Consider the following 13,095-nt stretch of genomic DNA (forward strand, 5'->3'; position numbering starts at 1 on the left):
AATGTTGTTAATTATTATTAAAACTTTTTTTTTTTTATTAGCAAAATCTGATATTCAGTTAGAGAGTCAACATCCAGAAGGTCTTAAAAAAATTGTTGAATTAGAACGCGGTCAAGAACCGTTGAAGAGAGAAGAGGCAGAAAGATCATTTGAAAAACCAATTTTCACACAACTTCTTACAGGTCCTTCAGAGCTTATTGAAGGTCAACATGCTCATTTTGAGTGTAGAGTTGTACCAGTAGGTGACCCAACATTACGTTTTGAGTGGTATGTTAATGGAGTCGAACTAAAAATGGGTAAGTTATAATTTTTAAATAATTTAAAATATAAATATGTGTATAAAATTTTTTTTAAATTATATTTTTGTAAATTAAATTTACATTATATTTTTATTCTTTTTTAAAAATAGGTTCAAGATTCCATGTAACAAACGATTTTGGTTTTGTAACATTAGACATCAGCTCAACTGTTGCAGAAGATTCCGGAGTTTATACATGTAAAGCAATTAACAGGGCTGGAGAAGCTGTTTCTTCCACTTCCATGAAAATAAAACGTAAATACTACCTCAAATACATGTTGTTTGTTATATTTAATTATTTAAAATGTTTACTTTAGATCGTTCTTCAATTATTCATGAACCATTACAACCTGATGCATGGGAAAAAATTCAGCTTAAAGAAGCAGAAATGAATAAAGTTCCTGAAATGTTCATTGATACTAGACCACAACAAGCACCTGTTTTTACTTCACATTTGCAAAATCAAGATCGTTTAGCTGAAGGTCAGCATGTTCATTTAGAAGCTCAAGTAGAACCTAGAGCAGATCCTAATCTTCGAATTGAATGGTTCAAAAATGGAGTCGCATTGACTACTGGTATGTTTTGGTAACTTATAATTGATTTTAAAAATTTAAAATAAAAGCGTGTGCAATTGTATGTAATTATATTTTAATTTATATTAAATATTAATTGAAAGTTACATAATTTCTTATACTTCATTAATGCTTTTATTATTAGTTTTAATAATATTTATTATTATAGGTTCAAGAATCCGTAGCACTTTTGATTTTGGTTTAGTCACATTAGCAATAAATAGTTTGAGACCAGATGATACAGCTATCTATACATGCAAAGCAACAAACATTTTGGGTGAAGCTGTTTCAACTTGTACATTAAAAATATCGGATAGTCATTGGTTAATAAGTAACACTTTACACCCTGAATCTCTTTCGAAAATTGAAGATTTGGAAAAACCACATGCTGGACGAGTTGAAGGACCAGAGCCAGTTTTTGAAAGTCCTGTTTTCATTTCTCATCTTAATAACTGGGAATGTAAAGAAGGAAATGATGTTCATTTTGAATGCCAAGTAGAACCTTCCAAAGATCCGACTTTGAAAATTGGTATTTAAATACTTGAAAATATATTGTTGAATTTTAAATAAATATTGTATATATATTTGATAGATTGGTTTGTAAATGGAAAACCACTTCAAAGTGCAGCTAGATTCAAGTCGGCCTATGATTTTGGTTTTGTCACATTAGATATACATCACGCATACTCAGAAGATTCTGGAATATACACTTGTAGAGCTAGTAATAGCAAAGGTCAGGCTGTAACTACTGGAACATTAAAATGTACAGGTAATATTATCAAGTTAAATGTTTGTATTAGTTTCAAGTTTGTGTATAAACAAAAAAAAAAAATATTATTATTTAGGTCTCCAAGGCATTCATTTAGACACACAACATCCACAAGGAAAAACTGGATTAGAAAAAGTACAAAAAGTTGAAGATAATCTTGCTTCTAAATATCAACGTCAAACATCTTTGCCTGAAGCAACTTTCCCAAAACCAATATTTGTTGTACCTCTTGAAGCTGAATTCATATTAGCTGAAAGTAAACCACTGCATTTGGAGGCACAAGTTGAACCCAAGAATGACCCCAATCTCAAAATTGAATGGTACTTTAATGGGAAAGTACTTGATTTAGGTAAAATTGTATTATTGATTTTCAGCTTATTTTTGTGATTACTTCAAATAGTTAATGTTGAAAAAATTTAATTTTAATTTTAGGATCACGCTTTAAGACAAACAACGATTTTGGTTTTATAAGTTTGGATTTAACTGATGTTTATGAACGAGATCAAGGAGTGTATACCTGCAAAGCATATAATCATTCTGGAGAAACATATACTTCAACAACTGTATATTGCAGTAGCAACAAGGGATTAATCGAGCATACACAACACCCAAAAGGAGAAGAAGGTTTGGAAAAAATTCAAAGTTTAGAAGAATCTCTACAAAGGCAAAAACAAGGAATTACAGATAAAGAGACTGGACATGCTCCTGTTTTCACTTCACAAGTAATATAAATAAAAATTACATTAATTCATATTTTTTTTAATATTTAATTTTTTATTCCTATAGTTCAAAGATCTTGGATTTTTAAGTGAAGGTGAAATTGCTCATTATGAAGCTTCATTAACACCTGTTGGTGATCAGAAAATGGTTGTTGAATGGTTCTACAATGGAAATGCTATTGAAGCTAGTAAGTTAACTATTTAGTTTGAATCATGAGTATTTGTGTATTAATTTATTTTAAATTGTCTAGGTCATCGTATTCGTACAATATATGCATTTGGAATGGTTGTTCTTGAAATTCTTGGTACTAAAATAGCTGATACAGGAACTTACACTTGTAAAGCAACGAATGATTATGGATCTGCAGAGATGAGTGTTACACTAGAATGTGTTGAAAGAATAACTGGTCAAAAACCAAAATTCACTTCTCAAATTCAGACTCTAGTTGGCTTAAAGGATGGAGATTCTGCACATTTTGAATGCACATTAATACCGGTCAATGACCCAGATTTAAAAGTAGAATGGTTCCACAACGGTAAACCATTATTACACAAAAATCGCGTAAAAATGATTTCCGATTTTGGATTTGTCGTCATGGATATAGCATATATACAAAACCACGATTCTGGAGAATATATATGTAAAGCAAGCAATAAGTAGGTTTAAATTTATTATTATTAAAAACAATTTATACAATTATTAATAAAATCATTTTATTTTTTATCAAGATATGGCGAAGATATAACTAAAGCCACTATCCAATACTCTGGAAAAGGTGGTGTGTATTTAGATTCACTGCAACCTACTTCCTTAGCTAGAATTCAAGAATTAGAAAATGCTACAGGACAACCAGTTGGATTTGCATCATCTCCTGTATCAGAAGCTCCTAAATTTACAACTCAATTGGTTGACATAACAAATTTGAAAGAAGGGCAAAGTGCCCACTTTGAAGCTCGAGTTACACCAGTGAACGATCCAAATCTTGTTGTATGTTCTAGAATTTTTGTTATTTACCTTAAAAATGGTTTTTATATATGTTTTTTTTTTTTAGGTTGAATGGTATTTCAATGGTGAAAAGCTACAACATGGTCATAGATTTAGAACATTCCATGATTTTGGTATAGTAATATTGGATATATTGTATTGTTATGAAGAAAATTCTGGTGTATACGAGTGTAGAGCATTTAATAAAGCAGGAACTGATACCACTAAGGCAAATCTACGTTGTAGCTCCAAAACTAATTTGATCTTAGATTCCCAACTTCCTCAAGGAATGGAAGGAGGATTAGAAAAAATTCAAACTCTTGAAGATTTAACCCTCAGAGTTAAAGATGAAAAAGTTTCTGTGGAAAACCGTCAAGCTCCAATGTTTACTGAACCATTATCCAATATTGATAGTTTACGAGAAGGTGAAAGTGCACATTTTGAAGGTCGTCTTACACCTGTTGATGATCCTAACTTAAAGGTAAATTCACAACTTAATGTTTCACAATCAGTTTTAATAATGTTATAAATTATTAGGTCGAATGGTTCTGGAATGGAAAACCATTAAAAGCAGGTTCTAGATTCAGAACTTTCTGTGAATTTGGTTTTGTTATATTGGAAATATCTCCAGTATATCCTGAAGATTCTGGAGAATATTCATGCCGAGCTTCCAATCATTATGGTGAAGCTGTTACTACAGCTAGCATGAAAGTTCAAGGAAAGAGAAGTATCATTGTGGAATCGCAGCTTCCAAAAGGAATGGACACTACTATTGATAGAATTGCAGAACTTGAAGGTCTTGGAAAATCAAGGGCACCTATTGAAACTGAAGACGATCTGGGAAGGGCACCAGAATTCATTACAACTCCAGCTGATCTAAGTTTGTCAGAAAATTCGTTGGCTCATTTTGAATGTAGACTTGTACCATCAAATGATGCTAGTATGACAGTTACTTGGTTCCATAATGGCAAAGTGTTATCAGCGGGATCACGCATAAAAACAATTAATGATTTTGGATTTGTTATCCTTGAAGTAGCTGGTGTTTATATTCGAGATTCTGGTCTATATACTTGCAAGGTAATTTTTTGTTAATTTAAAGTCTAAGCTATATTATATAAATAATATATAAAATAGTATTTATTATATTTAAGTACCATATAGTCATATTCTCAATATCATCGACCCATTACATGCCTATGATAATATTGTCTTCTTGTCTTACATATATTAGGGTTAGCTACCCTAATAGACAGACAATTTTATGTTATTTAAGGTTTCTTCTGATAATTATTGATGGCTCACTCTCTTATTCTGTATTAAGTTTTTTGATACACCACTTATTCAGAGTCTATACTATAACTTTTTAAGTTTTTGTATTATTATTAATTGAAACTATTGTCAATACTATGTTATTTAAAGTTATTAATTGTAATTCTGCGAAAATTACTTAATTAATTAATAAATAAATAAATAATATTACTAATGATAATAGTATTAATATATAGTAGAATCTAACTAAATAATTAAAATTTTAGTAAATTAAATTATGTTATTAATTAGTGAAATATAAATCCTTGCATTATACTATTATATAATTGGCTGTATGTGTGTGTCATACTATTAACTGATCTTGGTACATTTTATTTTTAATTTGCAGAGTAATTTATGATACATTTTTACTAATATAATTATTATTGCCATCAAGGTCGGGCTCAAACCATAGAATATTTTATTACAATGGTGATTTTATTTGGCCATTATATTATATTATGTTATATGTATATAATATAACATATTATGACATGTATTAGTATGATTTTCCTCTATAAACTTCCATAATTTCTAATCAATGATCAAACCAATACTAAACCTTCAATAATTTAGAAATAATAAATTCTTTCCTTGACATATCTACACAGAGGTATCTGTATAATGTGTAGTATTAAGTAGAAAGAACCTATATATTAATGTATTATGACACATACTTATTAATAAATTAATAATAACACTAAGTATTAGGTATATAGAATGTAAATATAAAAAAATTTTAATAAGCATTTCTGACTTTAGGCTACCAATAAACATGGAGAAGCAACAGTAACGTGTAAGTTACAAGTTAAAGGCCGGCAAGGTATAGTTTTAGAACCTCAATTGCCTAACACATTCAGATCTGGCACAAAAAGTATTCAAAAGCTTGAAGAGAATATGTATAAACGGGAAGAAATATTGGCTGAAGATGAAAAACCAAATCCTCCTAGATTTACTGTAGAATTGAAGGTGAATATTTACTTATACATAATTTATAATTAAGAATCCAAAATAATAATAAAAATTTTTTAGGATGCATTGGATGTACAAGAAGCCAAATCCGTTCATTTTGAATGTAGAGTAGAACCAGTTAATGACTCTACATTAAGGATTGATTGGTTTTTCAATGGAAAACCTTTCGCTACTGGTTCACGTGTACATGTGATAAATGATTTTGGATTTATATCTTTGGACATGGATTATGTTTACTCCCGAGATTCTGGCGAATATATATGCCGTGCAACAAATAAATGGGGAACTGCTTTTACAAAAGCAAAATTAACATGCATTGCCAAACAAAATGTCATATTAGAGTCACAATTACCAGAAGGCATGAGTGGAGAAAAATTAAAAGCGTTAGAGCAAGGGCCAGTACAAGAAAAAAAAATCCATGATGAGATAGAGGCAATGCCACCAAAATTCTTATCTCAGGTAAAAAAAAAGTTGTGATAAATATTTAGTTTCTTTTATGTTTAAACTTATGCTATAAAACAAATTTAAATAATTTGTATACAATATTGTTTGATATACTTTTATTTGAATGTTAGTCTAGTACTGTAATTGAAATAATAATATTATATTTTGGTACACAGATTGAATCAACAACAGTCGAAGAAGCAAGTTCTGTACATTTTGAAACTAGAGTCGAGCCTAAAAATGATCCAAAATTAAGAGTAGAGTGGTACAGAAATGGGAAACCATTACCTTCAGGGCATAGATACAAATCTATATTTGATTTGGGTTTTGTATCTTTGGATATACTGTCTATGTATTCTGAAGATTCAGGAGAGTACATTTGCAGAGCTGTAAATGATCACGGTGAAGCCATTACTAAAGCTATGGTCACCTGCAAACGTATGTTTACAGTCATTTTTGATCTAAAAATATACTGAAATAATATTTTTCAATTTATAGAGCTCCCAACAATATTACTTCAAAATCAAGTACCAAAAGGTATGAAGAAATCAGAAGCTTTGACTCAAATGGAAGCAGCTATTAAAAAATACACATCTGAGATTCATTTGACCATAGATGATTTGTACGAAGTTGAAAAGAAACAACCACCAAGGTAATTTTTATTTAATGTTTTATTTTTTTAAAAAAGAAGATACAATGGATGAACTGAATGTCAACCTTTAGAAAAATAATTTTTTAACATTACTATATTTTGTAACAATTGTACTATTATTCTGTTATTTATTATTATTTATGTTATCTATATCTTTTTGTTAATTTATCCCCAATCATATCTCACCAATAATATTTCATGTAAAAGAAAAAAAATGTATTTTTTAATTATTAATTTTAGATTTGTCACCCAAATTAAAGATCAGTTGTCATTAGTTGAAATGGAATCAACCAAATTCGAATGTCAATTAGCTCCAGTTGGTGACCCTAATATGAAGGTTGAGTGGTTCTTAAATGGCAAACCATTAAGACACAGTATGTTTAATTAATAAATATATAATATTAGACATATAAGAAATAACCAATTTAGTAATTTTATTATCTTATTAATATTTTGCAGAGAATAGATTTAACCCAATTTATGATTTTGGTTATGTTGCAATGAATTTTGGTTGGATATATCCTGAAGATAGCGGTGAATATGTTTGTAGGGCTACTAATTTATATGGACAAGATGAAACAAGAGCCACTATAAAAACATCTGGTAAGCCAGGTATCATTTATGACTCACAGCTTCCTAAAGGAATGAAGAGTATTGAAAAAATAAGAGAAATGGAAGCATCGTGGCAAGTGTAAGTAAAATTAAATAACACAATAAAATTATTTGTTTCTGATTGGCTTATAACATTTTTAGAACACCTGAAATGAAAGAAGAAGAAGAAAAACGTAGAGAACCTCCACAATTTGTAAGCAAACCAGAACCTGTCACTGTATGTGAAGGTGATTGGGCTAGATTCTGTTGTAGAGTAACTGGTTTCCCAAGACCAAGAGTTATGTGGCTAGTCAATGGAAACACTGTGGTGAATGTAAGTCTTAAAGAAATATTTGGGTTTGTCAAATTTGTTAGTTAATATAAATAAACGGTTTATTATAGGGAATGAGATACAAATTAAATTACGATGGAATGTGGCATCTTGACATACCAAAGACAAGGCAATATGACCATGGTAAAGTTGAAGTTATTGCTAGAAATGCATGTGGAGAGACTCGCGTGGAAACAATGCTCATAGTGAATTCAAGACATGACGATTACAGAGGAGTTTTGAAAAACTCACCTAGACGTAAGTATAAATATGATTTAATTCTAAAAAAACAATGGAAAACGCTTTATATTACTTTTTTATGATTGTGAACGTTATAATTTATAAAGTACCTATGTCAAAATAGGCTATGCACTGTGTAAGTCTTGGAGGTAAATAATGCTATAATAATTAATAATATTCAAGTATGTAGTTCTAATATTAAAACAAAATATTTCCACACATATGCACAACACAAACTCATAAATACACAGACTTCTTCAATCCTTATCCTTTATATCCAACTATATATGGCTTTTCTAACATGGTAAATTGGCTTGTCAAGAGGAATTCTTCGTAGCTTCTACTAACTATCTACAGCATTTCAATTTTTGGAGTATTGAATCAGGTATTGTGTTGTTTTTTTTTTTAAATTTTAATGTAATTTAATAATACTTCATATATTGTGTAGTATACAATAAACTGTACAATAACAAAGCTTTTTAATATTTGATTGCTTATTATAAACATTTTAAGAATTTTTAAACTCATAACATTTTGTTTGTTTTGAATACTCATTATTTCATTTTGTATATAGTATTTTGTAAGTTTTTTTTAATATTTAGTTTATTAAAATGTAAGTGTATTGCATGAATGTACCTATCCAATACTTGACAAATGTATGAAGACAAATTGTAATTGAAATTTATGTTTAGCATGGTACGACAGTGATTTGGTGCAGTATCAAAGAGATCTTAAAGAGAATGAACTAGAAAAAGTGTTTACTGATAGAGCATCAAATGTTCAAAATGTTGATTATAGTAATATGATTATATCAACGGTTGGTGATCAAATGAAACAAAAACAATTAAATGATTCAAAACCGGAATGGACTGAAACTGTAAAACAAAAAAAAAATGAGGATTATTATAATAAATTGAGTAAAGTAAGTAAAATGTTATATATGTACCACTAATAAATTAGAACATTTATATCTTTTTGCTTAAACATTATCATGTTTTATACCAACTCTAAAGCCTAAAGTAATTAGAATTAACTAAAATAAATTGAAATACAATGTTCTATTATTTGGTACCTAAATTGTATATCATACAATATTATACATGTATACTACGTATACTATATTATTTGAAATATTGATGAAAGATTAGACTTTTTATGATCAGTAATTTATAAAATAACTAGCCACCATAATTAATCACTAAATATAAAATAATATTGAAAAGATTTGGGTTTTCAATATTTTTATTTTATATTAACTTTATGGTATTTTATTAAATTATTATTAAAAGAATGGTTAGGTATATTAATTATTTTTATAGAATTAAGCGTATACGCTTGGATAACAAACAATCATTTGAACATATTTTTAATTAATTAATTTTTTTTATTACAATTTCTTAATTTGGTTTATAGTTGGAAGGAGATCAAGTGATAAAAGAAGCAAGAATCAGAGAAGCTAATCATCAAGTATCAATTGCAGGCGAGAAGTTGAAAACTACTAAAAATATGTCTAAAAATTACGAAGAATCTTTGTAAGGCCATTATTATTAATTATTATTAATAATTAACTCTAAAGTACTATATAAATATAATACGATTTACTATAAAATGAAATTTATTCTGTTTAGAGTTAGAGATAAAAAAGAAGAATTAATGCCTTGGCAAACAACAAAGTTACTTAAAGCACGGGGTGATCAAAGTCCACAAATAATACCGGATCCGTCTGAATCGTCTGTACACGGAAAAGAAATTCATGTAGCAAAACAGCAGCAAACTCAAAAAGAAGTGAGTGTAAATTAAAAAAATTTAAATTAACCTTCGAATAATTATTCCCATTTATTACATAGATACAAGGCGATAAAGAAATACGAAGAAAAATTACTGCCACTGAGACAACTGAAGTTGAACACACACGTAAAAACCAAGAAAGGGTAGTTCAAGGAAAAGTTGTAAGAAAATAAACACAAATTATAATATGAATATTTTATATATGTTGGTATTATATTATTTTTCCAAGGAGCCGTCTAAACCGCCAATATTTACAACCAAAATTCAACCCTGCCGTGCATTCGAACAGGACCAAGCGCGTTTTGAGGTTGAATTCGACGGTGAACCATTACCCACGATCAAATGGTATCGAGAAGACTTTTTAATCCAAAACTCACCTGACTTCCAAATACACACGTTTAGTACGAAGTCCATACTAGTTATTAGACAAGTAATAATCCATATTTAATATATAAGCGGGACAAATTGATTTGGATATTATTTAATACTATTTTGATTTTAAGGTATTTATGGAAGACTCTGGTGTGTTTGCTGTCATCGCAGAGAACAGAGGTGGCAAGGCAAAATGCAGTGCTAATTTACTTGTCGAAGAACGTAAACAAGTTGGCAGGAAAGGACCCGGTCCACCGAGCTTCCTTAGTACTATGCAAGGATCAGTCGTGAAAGCCGGTCAATTAGTCAGATTTGACGTTAAAATCAGCGCTAATAAGCCACTGGACGTATATTGGTTAAAGGTATATTTAAATAATTGTGGTAGTTTAAAAAAATCTGTGTTTTTAAAAACGATTTAAATTTTATTTAAAAACAGAATGGAAAGAAAATCAGCCAGGACATTCGTTACAAAACGGTGGATGAAGATAATCAATACACGCTCTTGATCATCGAGTCGGTTACTGAAGATAGCGGAACCTATGAGTGTGTAGCTATTAACAATTCTGGTGAAGCGAGGTGTGAAGCTCAGTTGGTTGTTCAACCCTTGGAACAGAAGGATAAGCCTAAATCAAAACCTAGTGGAAAAGAACAAGCACCAACAATCACTCAACCGTTGTCCGGACAAGTGATTCACGAGGGACAACCTGTGACGTTCAGCTGTAAAATTTCTGGACAACCTCGTAAGTCATAAAAAAAAGAAAAAAAAGAATATTAAGGTGATCACCTTGTATTTATATATTTATATTGTTATTATTATAACTATTATAGCAATAACCATAAAATGGCAAAAAGGCGATAAAGTGATTAAACCATCAAAATATTTCCGCATGACGCAAGATGGAGAAACTGTATCACTTCATATATCCGAAGTGTTCCCAGAGGACGAAGGCACGTACAAATGTCTAGTTTCGAATGCTGGTGGTCAGGCTGTCCTGTCAGCTAATTTGAAAGTCATTGGTAAGTGATGAAACATTTTTCCGAGTGAATAAAATTTAATAAATTATATAATAATGTTTCAGTACCCGAAAATCAAGACATAGCTCCAACCTTGAGTCCGATGAGAGATGTCATCGTTCCAGAAGGTAATGCGGCTCAGTTCCGCACGCAAGTGTCGGGACAACCGTCACCGTCTGTACAATGGTTCAGAGAAGGAATACTTATTCCCGAAACACCAGATTTTAAGGTTAGTTTTAATTGTCTTAAATTCGAATGATATGAAATATGATAAAAAATAAAATAAACATGTATGGGTTCATAAATATTTAAAGGACTAATTAAATAGGCGTTGATTACCTAACCTAACGCTATGAATACGGTTATTAATTTTGAGTGGAGGAATGAATGCATTTGTTTTACAATTAAATGATGACTAAAGTACATTATGTTATCATGTATGATAAAATTGTTGCTTGTGAGTAAAATATTGACAATTTAATGCAAGGTTTTTCATAAGTTGTTTTTAAAACAATTAAAATATATAAAACTAATTAATGATTTTTTATATGAGCGTTTAAAGTTAAAGTTTTAACTAAAGTGTAAGAATTTGATAATTTTTTTTGTACTTAAAAATGAATACAATTTTTAATTATAATACTTGATTTATTGTTTTTTTTTCGTTTTTGATTTCCGAAGTTAACTGTGAAATTTTTAAACATTTTTGAAGTTACTATACTATTTATGTTAAATTATTAATCTACCTATTATGTAACTATACTTCATGTTTTTTATAGTATTATATTTTTTATCCCATTTAGTATTTAGGTGCAATCAAAGCTTATTAGATTTATTAATCTTTATGATAAAAGTTAAACAGATTAGTTTTGTGACCCAAGTAGTATCCCTCCAATCTCCCAAAAAGTACAATTTATTGTAAAACCTATGTAATCTAGGTACTAAGTTCTATTAACTTCTATCGGAATCTTAAATATATATATATATACAGGTATATAACTAAAAAAATAGTCGACAATTGGATATCATTCTATTGTATCGGTAGGTATCGAGTGAATCACATGTTTTAAATTTTAATTAAATTATAGTTATACAAGAACAATGCTTCTGAGCGTAGACGGTCTTAGCCTATATGGCTATATCGTTTAATAATTAATATATTTTATATTATGCTTTTTATATTGTTATTCAAGTAATTTTTTTCTACTAGTATTACGGTACTAGTTAGTACCGGTTAGTACGGTAGGTTGGTTTAATTTTTACTGAAAATATTGAATTTGAAAATATTATTGTGTGTAAAAATAACTAGGTATAATAATACAGGAGTAAGTTTTTTGTCCACACGAATAATGTTTTTGAACTATAATAAAATAATGATAATTTCATAACTCATTGTTAAAAAAGTTTAAATATGTAATTTCATTCAAATCTGAACTTGAAGTGTATATGAAAAAAGTTATATAAAATATATATTCGTTTTTTTGGTTTCAGTATGAATTACTTATGAGAAACTTTGTATAAATGTCCAAGTCTTTGCTATGAAAAATGTACACTTTATATACTTAAAATTTTTAACTACAAAACAATTTGAACATTTTCTTGATTTTGAGGAAGTTTATTAAAATTTGATGTTTGAACGCTTGTTCAATTGTATTTTGTATAGAAAATGATAATATAAACATTTAAACGATTTCAAGTAACTAACTTATATTCAATTTTCAAATCTTAGACATTAAAAGAAATATTTTTATAAATTCATACAACAAAATAATTTGAAATGTTCGAGATTTTAATAAATATTGTCAACATTTTAAATTTATATGCGTATAAAAAATATTGGGATTATTAATTGTCTATGTTCTTTAATTGGTCGATGATCAACTTATGTGGAACATCGTATCAAATTGTCAAACATTTTTACTTGGTTATAGATTTCTTAACGATATTTATAGAAAAATCTAGATCCAATCTGCTATCCAAAATTATCTTCAAAGTTTTCAATTATTTATCGTGTACATAGACCCCAACCAAAAACACATTTAA

At 29.0% G+C, this 13,095-nt stretch overlaps 1 protein-coding gene across 1 annotated transcript in view; it reads left to right on the forward strand.

Moving 5' to 3' along the window:
- Positions 1-13,095, forward strand: part of LOC113555241 (titin) — a 102,950-nt gene that overhangs the window by 20,990 nt on the left and 68,865 nt on the right. The window contains exons 33-61 of the mRNA XM_026959636.1: positions 42-296; positions 410-553; positions 616-873; positions 1,040-1,399; positions 1,463-1,639; positions 1,716-1,988; positions 2,072-2,361; positions 2,426-2,546; positions 2,610-3,015; positions 3,088-3,346; positions 3,411-3,824; positions 3,881-4,420; positions 5,414-5,620; positions 5,684-6,082; positions 6,244-6,505; positions 6,566-6,719; positions 6,960-7,093; positions 7,179-7,410; positions 7,473-7,644; positions 7,713-7,899; positions 8,574-8,803; positions 9,295-9,413; positions 9,510-9,666; positions 9,729-9,830; positions 9,899-10,099; positions 10,173-10,403; positions 10,478-10,781; positions 10,870-11,058; positions 11,121-11,284. Coding sequence (XP_026815437.1) covers positions 42-296; positions 410-553; positions 616-873; positions 1,040-1,399; positions 1,463-1,639; positions 1,716-1,988; positions 2,072-2,361; positions 2,426-2,546; positions 2,610-3,015; positions 3,088-3,346; positions 3,411-3,824; positions 3,881-4,420; positions 5,414-5,620; positions 5,684-6,082; positions 6,244-6,505; positions 6,566-6,719; positions 6,960-7,093; positions 7,179-7,410; positions 7,473-7,644; positions 7,713-7,899; positions 8,574-8,803; positions 9,295-9,413; positions 9,510-9,666; positions 9,729-9,830; positions 9,899-10,099; positions 10,173-10,403; positions 10,478-10,781; positions 10,870-11,058; positions 11,121-11,284 — 6,941 coding nt within the window. The remainder of the gene's footprint in view (positions 1-41; positions 297-409; positions 554-615; positions 874-1,039; positions 1,400-1,462; positions 1,640-1,715; positions 1,989-2,071; positions 2,362-2,425; positions 2,547-2,609; positions 3,016-3,087; positions 3,347-3,410; positions 3,825-3,880; positions 4,421-5,413; positions 5,621-5,683; positions 6,083-6,243; positions 6,506-6,565; positions 6,720-6,959; positions 7,094-7,178; positions 7,411-7,472; positions 7,645-7,712; positions 7,900-8,573; positions 8,804-9,294; positions 9,414-9,509; positions 9,667-9,728; positions 9,831-9,898; positions 10,100-10,172; positions 10,404-10,477; positions 10,782-10,869; positions 11,059-11,120; positions 11,285-13,095) is intronic.

This window comes from Rhopalosiphum maidis, chromosome 2 (assembly GCF_003676215.2).
Source record: "Rhopalosiphum maidis isolate BTI-1 chromosome 2, ASM367621v3, whole genome shotgun sequence".
In the NCBI taxonomy this organism is placed as follows: Eukaryota; Metazoa; Arthropoda; class Insecta; order Hemiptera; family Aphididae; genus Rhopalosiphum; species Rhopalosiphum maidis.